Genomic DNA, 20,055 nt, shown 5'->3' with positions numbered 1-20,055 from the left:
AAAGTAGGGTTCCGACAATTTTTCCTAGAGTTTCAACAATTTTGGCTGGGGTTGATCCTTTGACTCTTAGTGTTGCCGTGAGACCCGGAACTTTCTCGTCTCGTGTCTCATCTCGAAAACGAGACAAGGCTCGATACGAGACCACTTTTTACGAGACGAGACGATACCACTTAAATTAAACTCTCGAAAGTCTCGAAATACAGTCATAAGTCCTAAATTAGTACTTGGTATAGCTTTATCCCTAAAACTATTTCCTCCTGACGATGTAAATTTTGCGTTTTATGAAGTTTTTAATTTGAAATATAATTCAGTTATAACTTATTGATTATAATTCAGTTATAACTTATTGATAAATTATCTAACTATAAAAAGAACTTCTGCCGAAAAATCAATTTCCTAATGCATGAGCGTGACTTCTGGAGCCAAGTAATAGCTAGCTTAGCCAAGGGTGTAGTTAATTGAAATAAGATTGTTAATGGATGATTACTTATCTTTGTTTCCTGCGATGTTAACGTTGTAACGCTATTTTCTAATGTGTTAATTTTCAGTACTTCTACGAAAAAATATCTTGAATTAAACTCGCATGCGTGATAAGTATCGCCCAGTGGCACTTGCAATCCTGCGTATAGTTTGCATGCTAGGAAAAAATGATTCCGCCAGTTCGAATAGCGCAGAGCAGATCTTCTTGGCGGAAAGACGAATGATAATTGACATAATTAACCTCATTAATTAAATTTATTATAATAGTTACTTTAATGTCGCTAAATAGTGTTGAGGATGTTAAAATAAAAAAGATAAACTACAATTGGCTTTTCTTCGACTTTAATTTCTTTTATTTCCCTTTTTTTGCTAACCAGAAATCCATTTAACCAAAAAGTCCATTGCCTGATCATCTCACTGAGGAGAAGAAATCTATTCTATCGTCCTTCATATTCATCAGCCACTCATTCCAACTTCATTCATCATATTTTCTCCAGAAATACCTGTCAGCGGCAAGTATTGTTACTTCAGCAGCATGCAGTCCATTCTACAAGTGGCCAGAAACCTCTCGAAAAAAACCTTTTTGCAGACTTGCGCGAAATTCCTGAGGGGAAAAATCATCCCTGACCGGGATTCAGATCCAGATCCCTCGATTTGCTGCGAGTTTTTCAGATTAAATGGCTTAAACACTCGGCTCGAGAGATCCGGGATCCTGAGTGACGCTTTTGCCTGGATGCCGGCAGTGGAACTATATAAAAAACCCGGCAAATCGCCTGTTTTATGCAGCGACGTCTTTTTGCTTGCATAACTAATTAAAGGGATGAAATTTTGATACAAAATCTCAATTGCCGTCTTTCTGAAAAAATGCTATTTAGATGCGATTCATTTCAACCCCTTTTTTTAAATTTTGCTCATTATCATGATTTTATAAATCTTTCGTCTCCTTACCAAACCGTCTCCTATCGCTGCTTGGTGCTGAGACCATCTCTCTTGATTTTTAGGCACTCCTTATTCACTTTATCGTCTTCAAAGTACTTCCTGCTAATAATGCTTATCGTAGATTTGTTCTCCTTCGTATTCATTTCGCATAAGGATTGGAACACATAGTCTTTTGAGTCGAATTCCTTTTTCGAGGAGTCAGACCTCTCCAATAATATGAGAGTATCGCGATGTAAAGGACTATTTATGAGAAGATATTACCTCGCTATCAATTTTGTTTTCAATGAAACCTCATCCAGAACCATCGTGAGATTAATCAACAGCATACACTAGAATATCAACCATTCCTGTGCTTCTTACGTAGATAAATTCTCTCCTTTGCAATCACCTCCATCCGCATGCCATCACTGTTCTCAGTGGAGTTGCTTAGTTCTGGTGCTGAATGTACTCCTTAGCAAATCCTCTTCAAGGTGATTCATTACTTCTCACCATGCTAACCGGATTAATTTGCTCTCATTATTTGAAATGCGACTTTTAGAAATGGGATCCTTATTTTTCAAGGACTGTATCGAATGAAATGATATCATTTAGCTGTGAACAGCGTATTACGTTGAATTAGGAGTAACGGATATCAAAATGTATAGCCCAATGGTATCTTCGTGCACAGCCAGATGTTCTCATGCCATTGGGGAGATCAGACTCCAATCTTCAAACTGGACATCAAAATAAAATTGCTGCTCTATGATGACTCGAGAATCTCCAACCATTACCTCTCTGTTGCACTATGGAATACACTGGGGCATGCATCGTGCGATATGGTATTTTTGACCCTAGAGAGAATGGTAACAAACGATCACGGTGACATAACACATATTGAAATGGTGAAAGGAAAATAAGTGAATTTTTTCAATGCTATCGAAAATGGCGAGAAACTTCGTCAGTATTCCCGCTACATCTGTTCCAGCGGATATGTAGTTCTCAATAGGCGCCTTGACAATGAGGAAAGATAGAAACCGCCTGGGTAACGAATCAGCAAGATGTCTATTATGTGTGAATTCGTCGTTGACGAGCAATTTGGGCACTCAAAGAAAAAACTTATGTTATTTAAACTTTTTTAAACCCGAAAATTATTAAAAAACTTTATTAAAGCGAAAATCAACTCTTATACCACTTACTGTTTTATTGTTATTTTTATAAACTTCCTGTGGATTTCTCTGCAGTAAATGTGCGTCTATATTACCTTTTTAGAAATTTTTTTATTATGTTACTAGTTTGTTCATTGAGAAACAATAAAATCGATGCTTTCACAAGCAGTTTGATGCCATTGGTATCCAGACCAATATATATATTTTAAATTCTAGCAATGGTTTTCCTATTTCGAGCGTGCAGATTCAGCGATTAAGTACGCAAAGTAAACGGCTTTTTATGGTGCTAAATGTATTTTGGGGGAAACAAGACGAGACGGAAGTTTCGTCCGAGACTTGAGACGAGACCCTAGTGCAGAAAACGAGACTGAGACGAGACTGGCTTAAGTGTCGTCTCGTCTCGCGGCAAAGCTAATGACTCTATGTTTTATCTCGTCTAGTTCACCTCAAGCATTTGTACGAGTGAGTCAGAGAGAGGTCGGAAGTGGGTCTTATATAATATAGATAATAGCTCCGGAAGGCAAAGGGGTTAGCTGTCATGTCATTTGAAACAGCCTCTCAATAATCTCCGGCGAAAATTCTGAACGGAAAATGATTTCGTGAGCGGGAGGGTTCGTGCTTTCGGAGCAGAGATGCAGTGGAAAAATGAGGAGGGCGGTTCTCTCTCACGCTCCGTTCGCATTAGAGGGAGAAAGGGATGGCAGACGAACGAAAGGGCTTTGTGCACGTGGAACCTCGGGAAATCGCCTTTAAAGCTAATGTCAGATCCAGTGTGTTTATGATTTTGATTTGGGATTCGCCGAGATTACCCTATAACACGAACGCAAAGGTCGTTTTGCACATTGTGTGGCATTGTTGAGAAAGAGAAATGGATCGTACCGTATCGTAGCAAAGTATCACGAATTTACTCTTTTAAATTATTTTTCTGGACTATAACATAAGCTCTCTCACAATATCTCATAAAATCTTTTACGATCTGGATAATTTTTTATACTGTCTGTCTAATAACTTCACCATAACATTTGACATTGTCGATATATTCACCACGATCAACTTTAGTGTGGAAAATAAACTGTTTCAAAATAATTTCCTATCTTTATGTAATTACCTCTTGTACTGCCTGGATAAATTTTTAATTTAATCTTTTAAGGAATTTTATTATAACATTCTACAGTATCAATATATCTATGTTAAGCAGATATAGCCTCATTAGGAAGTGAATCACAATCAAATTTAGTATCAAAAATAAATAATTACATATTATTTTTCTGATAATTTACATGAGTAGCTCTTTTGATAAATCTGGATAATTTTTAATAATACCGGTCCAGTAATTTTATCATGACATTTTAGATTGTCTATATCTTTATGCAAAGTTGATAGAGCTTCATTAGGAACTCCACCAAAATCAAATTTAGAGTCAAGAATATACTGTTTCAAATTACTTAGTTATTTTCGAATCTTTAACATGAGTAGCTCTTTCACAACCTACATAAATTATAAAAAAAAATTTTTTTTGGATATTTAGTAAAACATTTTACATTCTCAATATACTAATGTAACGATATTGGAGCTTCTCCACAATCAAAATGACGGCTTTGAAAACTATGCAGTTTCGGAATTTACGTCTCAACCTCGATGTGTTTAACAAATTGAAGTGCCTCCTCCTTCCTACCAGGAATGTAGCCTCCTCCAATTTTATAATATCCGATACAGATACACACCTATTAAATATAAAAATAAAGCATTGAATCATATAGTGATATAAATAGTAGAGGTGGTTTTAGAATTTAATGCATGGTTCCACAGCATAAAGTAAATATTGAATTCTTATGCATACTCGTGCATAAGAATGGAGAATGTGAATTGGACGGAGAGGAGAAGGAATGACGAAGTGCTGGACATGGTGGGTGAGGAAAAGCTGGTTCTAGATGAGAAACGGAGGAGAAACAAGGCATGGAAGGATCGAATTCTAAGCGGGGAGGGGATGTTGAAAACAGCGTTGGAGGGTAGGATTTTGAGTAAACAAGGGAGAGGAAGGAAGAGAATAGAATTATTATATATATATTGAGAGGGAATAGGCCGTATTGTTATAGAGGGAAGTGCATCAAGAAAGGGAAGGCTGCCAGAATTCTTCTTAAGTCATCCATGGAAACCTACCTTGATCGGTAGAATATTTAATTATAAATGCATATACATACTCTGCCTTTTTTATCACGGGATCATTACTTATGCTTTCCCATCACTATATGTTTGTATTATAATGATGAATGACTCCCGTTATCTCCTAGGCCAAAAAAATTATTTTCGTTAGTTGTTAGAGGCAATGAAACTGAGAAAAAAGGTTATGAGGTTGGCTAATGTTTTCTTCTATGCTCCTAGAGTTTGTCAATTACAATTACTTGCACTTGTATTGCACAAATTACTCCTCTAATTCTAGATATAGTTCTCTTGTAAATATTTTATGTAATTTTTCTTTTGTTTTTTCTAATGTCCATTGAAAATGCTACTTTGCATTGTTTGCTTTGAAGACAGTAGCCAAAAGCGTATATCTGAATTAAATGTCAAAAGAAGAAAAGAGGAGAATGATGACACTGCGTTGTGTTCATTGCAATTGTGATGTAATATTGCCTCTACGCATAACATATCAAATTTAAATTTCACATCTCGGCTTCAAATAGTAGCTAGAGAACGATTACACTTGCTCTGATATTATCTAAAGAGCTAGCTATGCGTTTCGATCTAATGTTACCGAGTCAATTTGTCTGATAAGTGATAGGTTTGCTGCCGTTTGTGTTAATGATTCCCATTTATTATTCGATCAATCAATCAATCTGGCAAACAGATAAAATGTTTTTCACTATAAAATGCTTGGTTGCAGCCGTGATGATTTTTTTAAGTAGATGATTTTTCATGAAGTATTGTTTTGCTAAACGTTTACAGAATAATACAATTGCATATTTCAATTGACCTTTTTTATTACTTTTTTAAACAGAAAGTGTTAGTGATTATTGCACAGATCAATAAGATTTAACAGTTGGTAAAATATTTTCGTTTTCCTTTTCTGTATCCCTATTACGATTTGTGATAGTTTCATTTCAAATGATTGATCCTCTAGTATTCTTACTAATAAATATAGGATATCGGAAATAAATTTACGAATAAAACATACGATGCGATAGGAAACATCTAAGTCATTACATGGTGAAAACGATCCTTAGCGTTTATGCCTGGTATCTCACGTCTGTATTTTATTGTTGGCGATAACGGTGAGGCACTGAATGGCGTTATCACTTTTTGCGTCGAAAACAGGTTGATGTGCCTGCATTTCACATGAACGGCGTAAGTGCTTCGTGAAACATAAATAGCATGAAATGGTCTGTGAGCGCTGCAAATGGTAGAGTAGTCAGCCTCGTGAACCTTTACTGCTCGGAGCATCGTGAGAGAATTTTTCGGAGTGGTACTTGGATCTATAATTGGATGGCGTCCTTATTGGATTTAGTGAGCAAAAGCGCTACGTTAGTGGTGGAGGCCTGATGTCCGATCCTTTGCTCTCGAGAGCGGAGTGCCCAGTCCTTGCGTTACGATTTGCTTCGCATAGCAAAGCCGAGAACTCGGTGAGAATGCAGCGCGGTCTTCCGTTGCATGAACCTCATGCTCTGTGGAAGCAAATTCAGCGTCCAATTCAAATGCTAAGGAAGGTAAAAGCAACAATTTAGCTCGTTGTGGAGTTTGCCACTATGTGTTATGTATTAAATTTAGATCATTTTTTTCTCTACGATAAAGTTTCACCATTTATTATTAGCATCTTCAGGGATTAGATAATCAGTGTTCTGTTAATGCCTTATCTAAAACAGAATAAGTAATATGCCATGGATAATTTTTCTGTGTTGGTACATCAGCAAACGGTGAGAATGATTTACTGCAAGGCAATTATCATTCATTACATAACATAGAGTGACAAAAACTCCAGAACGAACTTCATCGAATGTAAAATTAGTTCTGAAAATAATGCCTGCATTTTTTACCACACCAGCACCTGAAAATGGTTTCCATTCTTTGAATAGTATAAAAAGTTAAGTACTTAAACATAAGGATATTTCGCTACAACCTAATCCACTAGAAGAAAATGGCATGCATTAATAGCAATTTTTATTATCATTTACATATTGCGATATATCATGTACTAAGAAAAATATTTAATGCATTGGTAAGGTGGTAATCGTTTAAAAATGACAAATTTCTAGAAATTGTTTTCATTCCTTTATAATCGAGGTAATTAACAATCCTTTTATCAATTATTTTGAGTTTTACAGATAAATTTATAATAATCTTTTTAATTAATATATTTCACCTAATAAATTACTGTAGTAAAAATTTCAAACAATAGATTTAGCTAAACAATCACAAAGGCTTACCTTAAGAATAATGAAATTTTTTAAAATGATGGCATAAAATTCAAACAAGCATTGTGAAATTTTCTGGGAATATAAAGTTGACTTTTTTAAATATATGCCTCCATTTCGTCCACAAAGTTTTTTCATCTGATAAAACAATGAGATAAAAATTTCAAATCGTAGGTAAAGCTATATGTTCACTAGGGATTAACCTATAAATCCTGAAAATTTTATAATTATGGAATAAATTTTTGAACGAGTCACTCTTCGTCAATAAATACTGGTCAACTGAGGGTTATGGGTCCTTTTAAGTGTTTGAGTGCACGTGATGGCACGTATCTGATTTTGAATTAACAGCTGAGACTAATTGTACCAAATTGTTCCCAGCTCACTTATATCCCTGCCTTATCTAATGAAAGCATTCATTTTTCCAAGTTGATCATTCAATCTTTTTTTTGCGCCTGCAGCACTCCAAGGGTGAGTTCCACCGTCGGAAACGCTGCGGTGAGCGCCGCGGAGCGCGTGGCGACCGTCGGGACAGTGAGGACTACGACAGCTTCGGCTCGGAGTCGGACACGGAGCAAGGCACGTCCAGCCGCACCGAGTCCTCCAACCAGCTCGAAGAATCCGTCCCGGCCACGCTGCCCGTCTCGGCCGTCGCTCCAGAGCCCACCCACCTCAGTAAGTGACGCGGGGTGGATGAGATCGTGTCTTACATGAGTGAGAACACCTTAAACCCTTTGCTGACTGTCATATTAAATAGGGTAGTTTCCTTCAACGAATAAAATGAAAGGCATTGATTGAAATTGAAAATTAATTTATTTAAAATTTATTGAAATGAAAGCCATTATTTAAAATTAATTTACCGAAGATTATATCTTTCCCTCGGTCCAGCTAACAGTTTTCATTATTATGGCGCTTTCTTTGGTGTAAAAGGATATGCAATTCTCATTTTTTATTTGATTTCAATGATTAGGGTGGTTTCCTTCATCAAAGAAAACGAAAGGCATTGATTGCGATTCGTTACCCAACAATAGTGTATTCATAATATACAAATTATTTGGTTTTTGAAATCCCAGTTTAGGCTAGTTTAAAGTATACCGGGACTAGCCGCGGTGATAACTTTTACGGGAGTCACCTGCATTGCACAATCGTGCGAAAGATCCACAGAGAAAAAATCATTCGCCTTGACCGGGATTCGAACCCGGATCCCCCGATTTCCGGTCGAGTGCTTTAACCAGTTAAGCTACCTGTGGATATTTTCGGACACTACCGGACAAGATGTTGCTGGACTGCTGTGCATATGATGCCACAAGCAGTCCAAATCGTGCGCACAGCGCCACAGCCGGAGAGCAGGCCCGGACATTGAACACAAAGAGGTGTTCGCTCTAGACTAGTTTAAAGTATACCGGGACTAGTTGCGGTGATAACTTTTACGGGAGTCACCCGCATTGCACAATCATGCGAAAGATCCACAGAGAAAACAGAGAAAAAAAATCAGAAAATATCCACAGGGAAGAATGACGCCTCGGTAGCATAACTGGCTAAAGCACTCGACCGGAAATCGGGGGATCCGGGTTCGAATCCCGGTCAAGGCGAATGATTTTTCTCTGTGGATCTTTCGCACCCAGTTTAGACGAATGGCAATGGTCAAATTTTAACCGCATTTGAAAAAAGGCCAGATTGGCGCCCATGCGATGCCAGTCCACGTGACGTCACAGGGACCTAGATTCTATACGAGTAGTCAGGAGTTTTACATCGTCTGAGATTACCAATGCATGCATGAGGCACAGATCTCAGGGAAAAATTTCTTAATAATCACCTATTAAAATTGCCTATGTTTGGAAAGTTTCCTTGGTTTGATAGGGTATTAATAATCCTTATTTAAGCCAAGTGCTACCTGCTAGCAGGGTACTCTACGCTACTGCCATGCTCGGCAGCAAGTAGCTTGTATCGTAGCGGCGTTCATAGCCTCGCACCCAGGTGGCCTTACACAGAAGCAGCCAGACACCACACGGGCATTTCCCAGCATGCATACTTAGCCGTCGCATTTTCGCGCGCTTGAAAATTTTCACTTTTCATTTAACAGCGAAAAATAGTTATCGTCATTTTAAAATCTAAAAGCGTGAAATATATACTCCAGGAGTATTTCGATTTAGGCAATAAAAAATTAAAGGAAATCACCCTATTGTAAACTATTTCGTAACATTGCTGACTCTTATATTATATCGTTGATTATTACATTAAATTATTAAGTATTGCATTGCATTTGTTACTATTACATTAAATTTTATAGTAATTCTTTTAATTTCGACTACTACAACACGCTTATAATTAACTTTTCACCATGCGTGTCACAAAGATGCAAATCTGCTTCGTGAGATTATCGGATACCGAAATTTCCCAGTTCTAAATATTTTGTATATTGCTACAGAATTTATTTCAAATTTTCGCGTCAGTATTTCTAGAAGGACTTTCTCTTAAGTTACAGACAGTAACTACATCTCTACATGCATTAATTTAGACCACCTTTATTTATATGAGAGATCAGAAGATAAACATCGCTGCTTAGCAATGCATTCTGCTATTCTCAATATTGCAAATATAGCAAGATAATTTTTACCGCATATCCTGCGGCATACTCTGTCAAATCCTTACAATATAGCGATAATTTGGGATTTTTGAGCAATCACTTAGGTCTACAGTAGGGATTTAGAATTACAAAGATAGAAAGCCACTGTATTCAACAAAATGAGCTTGGCTCAAGTTGGAGTTTCCATTGGTGACGGTTGGTAAAAAATATACTGTCAATTTCTTTTGTTCATCCTTTAGAATAAGTCTTGCAGATGCAGATTTAAATTGCGTGTACAACGGATTGTTATTCCATCCACCCCTTTTTATAATTGAGCCAAAAAACAATTTAAGATCGTTTTGGCTAATTGTATGTTTTTTTAAGTATTTCATTCAATTTGAACACACATTCAGACAGGCCTTCTACACTCATTAAATAGACATATAAACCAAGGAGATCACCTAAAAATAATAGTGTGGGCTAAAAATAGATATTTTCTGTTTTGAACAGAGCGACATGGACTTGATGTATTTGACCGCCTCTGCTAATCATGGATGGCGTTCGATCTTCCTTTTCGCTTGAATTGGAGCTTTATATTATTTTGCTAGCTGACTTGAAGAATTTCTAGTGTAAAAAAAATCTTCACCTTTCAAATGAATTGTGCTGTTTCAGTGCAACCTTCAATTTCTCCTAATTTTAAAATATCTTTGCAGTGCAGTAGAGTATTACCCACAGAACCGCAGGTTGTACCTTGGATTTTTCCCCTCCAAGTGCTTGATATTAAGTTTGTTGGCAAGGCCCTCAGTTTTTTCTATATAACTTAGAAAATTTTTCTATTTAACTTCAATTAACTATATGTATGAATAAATTTCAGCACACTGAAGCAGCTAAGCTTTATCATGTGATATGCAGCAAAGAGAAAATATTTTTTTCCGGCAGTCGTTGGGTGTATGAAAGCAAACTCTGAGGTTATTTGAATTTCTCAGACTGACGCTTGGCCATAGTAAAGTTGCTTCCTGCTCCACAAAGTATTAATGCAACCATATATACGCCCACCTCTTCTTATTTTCCAACTGCAATTCTAATTAAGTTTGCCTTTTCCCTCCCACAGAGTGAGTAAGTAAAAAATACGCATATTTTATATATGTATTTTCCAGTTTTTATTGAGAGCAGTGCATATGATCGCAATAGCTCTCTTTGAGGGCAGTATGTAAAAATTCGAAACCTCTGTTCCCAAATCTGCATTGCCTGCCACTTTCTTTCAATCATATTCGATGTGTCCCTTAATACTTATGTCATCGTTAATCAAACAAATTATGGGAATATTACCACAGCCACTTGAACTCAGATGTAGTTTTTCGCTGCAGTTTTAATTGCTGTAATACATTCTTTACCGAACCCTGGTGCACAATTAAACTTTGGATACGAGTATTCATTGCACTAGTGGAGGTAAAATCCTCATTAAACTTAGAACGAACGAATTCATAGACCATCGGGGAAAAATAATGGAGAATAATTGCAAATGACCTCAAGCAGGGGTCATACATACTGGTAAATTTCCATTTAGCCTTTAAATGCGCTACATACAACATCCAGCTGGTAGGACTTGGTAATTTGTTTTTTAATTCTGCTACAACAACATGGATTGATATCTAAAAGCCACTTGTGTACGAATATCAGACTTCTAACGAATTATAGCTGAGATTTATTGCATAACATCATGGCACATCCCCAAAGGAAATGACCTTATTGCACTCAGATTACCCCATACATAACTTAGGTGCACCAGTTGCAATTTCCACTTATATAAACACGCATTATCATAGCTCTTCTACAGAATGTTGATTTTTACCATGATGGATTAATTTTGGTGCTAATTAAATTGTTACCATCGGTCGATAATGTAATGCTGTAGTAAATCACGTTTTATTCTTTGGGTCTTCTTTATTAGCAAGAATCGCCATGTTGTCGTAAGCTAAAATTAGTTAGCTATAAATAGCGGTGAACATAGTCACTTGCAACAGTAACCGCAATGTCTTTTTGTTGACTTTCCGCAGACCTCCTGTACCCGGGGCCGGAGTCAAGTACGTCGCCCGAGCCGTCTCCCGTAGCTGAGCGTCGTTCATTCCCGCGGACAGGGAAGCCAAGGTACTTCAGGCAGCCGAAGACGGTTGCATTTTCCGATATCTTTTAAGTACGCGAGGGAAAAAAATTGTGATCATATTTTTTTGAAAAAAAGAGAGATAATGAGGAAAATTCTTGAGGTTGTGTCTATTCTTGAGTAGATGATCTCATCACGATGAGACTGAAACTGGAACTGATCACGGTGAAACCATCCCCACTGTCCCCCCAAAACACCTTTGACCCCCCCTAAATTCCCAACCTTTGACCCCCGTCTCCCCCCCAAAAGCAGTCGCCGGTGCGGAGCCGTGGGACCGACGGTGCCAGTTTCCGAGTCAAGCGAAGCCGAATGCGAGGCGGAGAAGTGTCGCAGAGCTTCACCGCACTTCCTAGCCATGCAGTCCACCAAAGACTTCTCCATCCGGGTGTAAGAAGGGCTCTCCCCGCTCCAGAAAGAAAGCTCAACTGGTGATCCGGGGGCTGTTTTCCCCCCGGGTCATGCCAACCTGAGGTGTCCCGGAATGGGACCGGATCAAACCGGATCGGACCATATTGGATTGAGATCGACCTGGAGATGATATTGGAAAATTTTGGAGCCGGCGGCCGTCTATTGCGGACTGGAATGTTTTTATTTATTTCCCAAAGTCCAATGACCTCTAGGACTGAGACTTTGTAATTTTCTTGTAATGGAAAAACCATATTTTTGGGATGTTTGTACCATATCGGATTCATCGAGTGTCACCAACGAAGTATTAAAAAACCTCTTTCCCGTCGCCTTTCGGAGTTGATTGAAAATGTTTGGGCAGACTCGAGTTAATGAGAAAGCTGGGAGGGAGTAATGGATACTCTATGATCTGAAAACTATCCTTATTGCTATTTCTATGTTTCTATGTCTATTAAATAAATTTCAATTGATTGTGTTTCTGTCGTAAACCTGTCAGTGCTACTGTTTGGTTATAGGACAGCGAATTGTTGATGCCTCTTTTAGGGGAGAATAATTTAACCATTGGGCATTAGCTTATTTAATTAATTTGCTGAAGAATAATTTACCCCGACTTTACACCATTCTGGCGTATTTGGGTATCTGTCGAGGGTTGGTTTCCTTTCTTTATTTTCGTCTTCAGTTAATTTGAAATTTAAAAACTCCCTTCAATTCTCAATCAATGATTCCTGGCGACTTTAACGGCGTCCTGTGAAATTCAGTAAGATATCGTTCCTGTGGGGAGAATGGCATAAAGATGCAACGTCTCTACCGCAAAGGCAACTCTTTGAGATGTGCTCTCTTCCTTATAGCATTCGAAACTAGGCAGATGTTTTTTACATTGTATTATGCATTCCTCTTCCTCAAAAAAATAAAAAAGAATCGGCCTGCGTGTTTTAACGAAGGTATGCACAAGAGGATCCTCCTCATTTTCAGGCAGATTTTGCGGCGCCTTTAGGATTCATAATGAATCAAAAGATGAAATTGGAAAAAAATATCTTCGTACGTAACCGTCTTTCATGTAAAAAAAATATGAACGAAAAGATTTTTACCGGAGCTTGGGAATTGCGCGATCAGAAGTATTGAAATTTCTTGACTGTGAAGGGGTTAATGAACCCATGCTTGGAAAGGTCACTTGCGAAGTGTTTGTCGAAATCTAGTGGTACTAAAAACTTTCTCAAAACCATTTATGTGAATATTAATGTGTTTAAAAGTTTTTCGACCTTCAATTTCAGTGTTGGAAACACATGCAGTGACAGCATCACACTAATTATTTGTGAAACCCTGTATTGGCCTACAATCTCTTCACTGCAATAGAAGCTCTCTCTCTTGATGTCTCCCAAAAACCTTTGCATTCCAAATGCAATTTTGAAGACTACTCAATGTATAATGTCGGTGTTCCTTGCTTTCAAATGGATGACAAACAGTCGTATTTCCCCTGGTATTTATTGAGGGCAGTATTTTGTTTGGTCCTCTGGCGCCATGACCTGTGATGGAAATCAATTTTACGAGTGATCTTTTCCAGATGGCTTACTAAGAACGGTGTAAATATGTACGAACGTCCATTAAAGATGTCATTTCGATAACATGCCAGATTATTAAGATTCTGCATCATCAGAATTGACTACATAATGGTGTGTTCGACATTTCATTGATAATGATTGTTGTGATGTGGAAAATAAAATATTTGTGAGTGTGCAATCTAAACTGAGTATATCATTGCCCCGGACTAAAATAATTGCTTCATTGTTTATCATTTCCAAAAAGGCTTGACTAATGCTTTTCATAAATTCATTCAAAATATTAACTTCGTCTCATTGGGTATCTTAAGAACCATATGCCATCACCATTCATTACCTAAGGTTAACAATCACTCTCATCCCCACCATAACTGAATTGTACTCTGTTGGATTGAGTTTTCAATTACATTGGCTTTATTTAATTGTTTTGGACGCTGCCTACGGTACAAAGAGTTTATAAACATTTTTGTTATATTTTTGGTGTCATAAGAAAACGAATTAGAGCATAGATAATCTTTAGTAAGCAAAGATATTCATTTCCACACCACCAAAAACAGGGCTAACTGACATCGAGATTTTCGAATTATTTAACAACTAAGCGTACACAAACATTCATGTCCTGGATAGGGGCAATCTATCCAGGCGAGAAATTAACCCCACGAGCTTTAATTTTGCAGGAGAGAACATTACCCCGCCGCCACCGAGGCCGACAAAAATCTTCCCCTGGAGGGACTCGAATCCCCAATTCCAGGTTTAGGAGGCCAGTGCCTTACCTATTAGGCCATAGGGGGCATACTAAGGTAAGGTCAGGTGGAGGAAGGAAAATGTGTCGGCAAGAGCTTACTGCTAACGAAAAATGCCGGAGTGACGCATACTTTACGTTCTGTCCGATTTAAGGAATGCTGTACTTCAAGCTTTATTTTATAGCACCAAAACAGTGTCCAGATTTTATGTGAAAAAATCGCAGCTACTGCAATCCTTGCAAGGTTACGTTGTAAAACCAACATTATATCCATTGGAGCGACACTTCACATCCACTTTACGAAACATCCAAAGAAGTATTAGCTAGGTGTGTTCTTTCACTAGCAAATACTGCTTTACACTTAATTATTAAGAAAATTGTCATTCTCAGTCGCCTGAGCCAAATTGCTGGTGGTGCGAGTTTCACGGAGAATTCGAGTTCCACGTGACGTCGTCACGTCTATAGTCCTTTATGGCACATGGAGCGATGCATGACTGGTAGCAAACTCTCGCATACATGTGCGTAAATAAGAGATGTTTCCATAGCAGCGAGGTTTACGCAAAGCGCATTGGATGGAAGCACAAAACTCACCTTTGCTAAACATGCATACGCGCCCCTCATGTGTGAGTTTCCTATTCCTCTTCCGCTATTTGGTTTGTTCCTTCTCTCTTCCCGGTAACTGTTATTAAGCTGCACTAGAGATCACTTACATGAACTAGGAAAATGAAAAGGTTAGAATAATGCGGTCAAAAGGGTTAAGAAAATAAATAATGAGAGGAATACGTTTGCAGCAAAATGACGGGAAGAACCATAAGCATTAACATCTCCGGAAGAAATGACAAAATTAAAATCTGAAAAACTAAGTGAGAAATGTCTGTGAGTTTTAATGCTCAAATAGCACTCATAGTTAACATGGAGATAAAATGATTATTTGCTTCGCTCAAACCAATGGAGTAACGGAAATATTTTCGGTTGTGAAGGATGCCTGTTTTTGCGGGAGTTGTTGCAGTGATAGGAATTCCCATTCCATTACCTGTATTCATTACTTCACGTCACGTGGAATGTCATTATGAGGACGGTAATACCAATGAATTTTATTAAGCAAGTTTATTATCATGTGAATAATAAGCGAAATATAATACAAACGAATACATTTTCAATCCATCTTGTGATTCACGGAATTCATTTCGCAACTCATACTTACCCAGATATTTCTAAGAAAGAATGGTATCATTCGTACCCGCGTGTCATACGCCGCGGAGAGGTAGAAGGGGCTGGATTTTGAAAAATCATATATTATTAATAAGATTTGTAGTCTAAACCTGTACAAAGTATCGATTACGTAAAACTTTAGTCGAGTCATAGCTATGACGTAGCCTTTTTTCACTCAGGCCACCGGATGTGGCGATTTTGGGGTCATATTGAAAGAAAACGTCCATTTTGGGGCACACTGAATGTCCCATTATTCTTGTGATATTTTTCATCCCTAATGTTTACACCTGTACTATTTTGATAGCATTTTCCACATTTTATTTGATTTGTCTAAAGCAAGAAATATTTTGGAATTAAGTTCTTTGGACTCCGTCACATAGGAATGTGGGTCCGAACCCAATATTTGATTTTCCCGTATTTGGTTGTATTTTAAAAATTTCATGATATAAAGAAGCCTGGTTTTCTTGAAGAAAATATCATTGTTTTCTTTGGGCATTTGAAAAGAATAGAACTACATTTTAACGTGAAAAATTTAACCGTGCCCCGTTTTAAAGGTTTTCAAGGTTGCCTCAGTTAATGATACAGGGCCGTTTAGGCTACTTGCTGACCTCCACCGATTATGATAGCGTAAAATGTCACTGGAGTTTGTTTCATTCTATCAAGACAACCATCAAACCTTATCATAGGTTATTGGGGTGGACAAAGTATTCGACGAGTTTCGCAAATCCCATATGCCAAGAAATTGACCTCTAACGCCAATGTGGAAGTGAAAGGTCACTGCTGTATTATGATGAGTCTCCAGAAAACCAAGTTTTCAGGGCTTCGGTTTGAAAGGACGGCTAAGCCAATGACGATATCCCTATATCATCTATTTGAACTATTTAAACACCAGAGGCAACGGAGACAACCAACGTGTGACACAATGGATTTCGTAGTCTGCTTGATTTAAGGTAAGGTCCGTCTTGTGTCCTGTGGCTTGTGACCTAGGTATCACCAGTGTACGTCAAATTGATAATCAAGAGATATTCAGGCAGACTATGATACTAATGCAACAGAACATTGATACCCCTAATGACCCACCACATACCTTGGTGATATTTGTCCCGTTTGAGTTAAGATGGCCGAATGGTGGGTCTTACCTTAAAATTGAACACCCTATGAAACCTGATTTGGTAAGCGTTTGTGTCGCCCAATATATGACTCAAGTTTCAGTGACCTTTTGCCTCCATTTAACCGTTGAAGATGGAATAGTTGGCATTTTGATTTGAGAGTTAAATTTTTTAGTGTTAAAGGTGCGGGATCCAGATATGAATGAAGTGCAGCACTGTAAGTTTCGGGTGTGTAGATATAGAAATGGTGCGGGAGAAGGATAAGAAAAAGGTGCGGGAATGATTATTTAATGTACGGAAATAGTCAGGTAGCAGGAATAGGGCATTGTGTGTTGATTGACATGTGCAAGAGAGAGAGTGGTACGCTGATGCTGGTTGCGGCGTTAATTTCATCGAAATCGTGTGTTACGTAGAATATTGATGAGGAACGTAAATTTGGAATATTTAACCATCATCCTCATTTTAATAATCGTTTTTGGGATATATGTCGCGATAATTGGGAACATTTTGACTAGCTTGGGTCCAAAATGGTGATACCAAAATAACATTTTGAAAAGTGATAGCAGTACTTTCCCTTTGTAGAGGTCTCTTCATGTTTCTTTCTTTCTTCAGGGTCTTCAGTGCTTCAGGGTCCATGTTTGAGGAGTGGGGTGTGTTATCCTTTTCCAAGGCGACTTGAGGATACATAATGGTTCTCAGTTGTAGTATGTATGAGGCCTGACATGCGTTGAAAAGTGGCGTTAAGATATTCAGCAGTGCTTTTAAATATTTTTGTTACGATGATGAATAAATAACGAACATGGAAGATCATTTTTTCCAAAAATTACGAGGTGACGACCGACTCCATACCCTCTGCGTGAAGTGTCGGAAGTTCTAAGTCCACTATGGGAATTAGTATTAATCGATAGGTATATTATCGATAGGTATAATTATAAATAAAAATAAATTCAACATTTTCTCAAAGTAATCCCCGGAAATGAAGGAAATAAATTATCGTATGAGGGAACGTACAATCATAATGCCATGGTGACCACAGCGCCATCAAAACTGTGCTGAAAATTTAGTCGCGGCTATTTGTGTTGCCAAAAGAATTAACACAGTAGTTAACAGCGGGACCACCGACGTTTCATATTCTTTTCACTGATGTATTCTTTATATCATAATTACGGCTAAACGGGGTTCGAGGTATAAATTACATGAAGGCTCTGGAATTTTTGAGGCATCAACAAGAAGGGAAGGTGAGAAAATCAGCCCACAAGGTATTTGCAAGAACAGGGTGCTGCATTTGGAGTCTGATTCGAAACCTATGACCTGATTTAGTTGTGTCCAGAGTCCTTGCCAATCTTCGTCATCACGCCTTTGAGAAGGATATGCCAATAACAGCCACGGTTATTGGAAATTGAAAAAAGCAGGCCAAATCCGTTTTACAATGAAAATGTATTTACTCTTTTTGATATGAATCTCTATCTACGTTTTTGGAATTAAGAAGTATGTCACGTTATGAGGAAATAGCTAAGATTTTAGGAATTTAATCCACTATAATATTTTGTGCCTCCAGGGAACAAGTAAAAGTTATTAAAAATGTGAAACAAATCAGTACACACTATAATTATTAATTTATGGAAAATCGAGTTTTTCCTTTCCCTCGTAAGCTGTCCAGCTATTCATCAATAGGTATTCAATTTTATTTAATACTTAAAAATGTGTTCTAATATTTATTGTGAATTATAATTTCTAATATATTCGGCGCAACTAGGCAGCTGTATCTCATTCAGTGTGACTAACCGTAATGGAGGTAGTCTTTTTTCGTCGGCAATCGTCTCGCATACGTTACATGTGTGGTTTATATAATTTATTGGCTCAGTTGCATATTACTCTTTACATTTTCTCGTGAAAAGTGGATATGGGCGACTGGTAGCGCAGCGAATGGCGATTTTGAAATCAGATTTAAATGCGCGCGGGGCGACAACATTTTATCGGCGGACGTGAGAATCTTCTTAATATTCGTGCTCCTTAGCCGCGAATATTGCAAAAATAGATCCTAAAGCCGGTATCAAAAAGTTGATATCTCCGACCGCGAATTATAATTGGTTTAATGCGAAATAAATAAACGAAACGAAATGGATTTAAACCCGAAGAACTTAACTAGGGTCGAAACGAAATCGGAGTCAAAACTACTTCGGGTCAAAACCAAGCTAAAACTTTGGGACGAAAAGAAATGCAAATAATGTTTTGCAACGAATATACCACGTGCTTCACCTTCGAAAAGTTTAGTTTCAATCCACGCATCAAGTACAAAGTATGGTTGGATGAAGTAGGGGTTTGACATACCGCCATTATATGCATGGGGCACTCATATTTTTTCCACTTATAGCACAGCGGTGAACGCAAACCGGCCATTCCATTTTTAAACTCATTGTTTTAACCTCTCTACACGTATGTCAAACTTAATTGATCAAAACTATTCCCTCTTATCCCCTAGACTCTATTTTTGGGATCGAAACTTGACTATGAGCAGCGGAGTTTCGATTAATTTCGTTTCGTTACCGGGAGTAAAGTTTCGTCCCGGGTCGAAACTAAACTCCTTGGTGATTTTAATTACGTGCAGGAACGGAGCTAAACCCAGGCCTCGTATTTTCGTTTCACTCCGGCTCGAAACAAAACATTTTCGTTTCGTTTCACTTGCCATCCCTGCAATATACTGCAAAATTTTGGAAAAAAAGAAGATCGCATTGCACTCATCACAGTAGCGCGGACATTTTTGAAAACCGATTACAGTACTACCGAAGTGACAACAGATATGAGCCTTGTATGGGTTGGAATTGGGCCTCATCAATGTAGTCCCCTTTCCTTTCGGTTTCAGTTTCACGTTCTTCCATTGCTTGCGTGTCTTTCAAGGGCGCGCTCCTACGATTTGGACTACCCCTCCCTCCCATACCCCTCTTTCCTCCACCCATCGCCTTCCCGCGCACCTCGGCTACAACATGAAAAGGCCATTTAGAAAGGTCCCACGGGAGAGGGACAGATTTGATGCCGGCCTCACCGCGGAATATTATGCGCAAGCATTCTGTGGTTTTCCAGCCGCTTCTCAAGGGTACATTCGAATTTTCCAGTTCCACGAGCCGTTGGCGAAATGAGTAATGAATGCTCGGCCAGTGGACTTAAGTCTTTAGGCTTTGGTTTTTCCGTCAGAGAGAATTGCGTGGCCGGAGAGCGCGCAAGGGAAACATCAGTCAAGGAAGGCAGCGTGCAGGGAAAACAACGGCCGTAATGCTGGGATAGAAGTGGCAGTGAGTATCTTAAAAGCAGTGTTCACGATTATCCATGCTTACTGGTA

At 38.3% G+C, this 20,055-nt stretch overlaps 1 protein-coding gene across 3 annotated transcripts in view; it reads left to right on the top strand.

The window, feature by feature from the left end:
• The window catches only part of LOC124171357 (Down syndrome cell adhesion molecule-like protein Dscam2), a 500,071-nt gene extending 486,229 nt beyond the window's left edge, over positions 1 to 13,842 (top strand). For all 3 annotated transcript variants that reach the window (XM_046550521.1, XM_046550522.1, XM_046550520.1), the window contains 3 exons: positions 7,429 to 7,642; positions 11,591 to 11,681; positions 11,944 to 13,842. In XM_046550521.1, coding sequence (XP_046406477.1) covers positions 7,429 to 7,642; positions 11,591 to 11,681; positions 11,944 to 12,085 — 447 coding nt within the window. In that variant the 3' untranslated portion in view covers positions 12,086 to 13,842. The remainder of the gene's footprint in view (positions 1 to 7,428; positions 7,643 to 11,590; positions 11,682 to 11,943) is intronic.
• The last annotated feature ends 6,213 nt before the right edge of the window (positions 13,843 to 20,055 follow it).

The sequence above is a fragment of the Ischnura elegans genome, chromosome X, assembly GCF_921293095.1.
Source record: "Ischnura elegans chromosome X, ioIscEleg1.1, whole genome shotgun sequence".
In the NCBI taxonomy this organism is placed as follows: Eukaryota; Metazoa; Arthropoda; class Insecta; order Odonata; family Coenagrionidae; genus Ischnura; species Ischnura elegans.
This window is presented reverse-complemented; position numbering and strand designations above follow the sequence as displayed.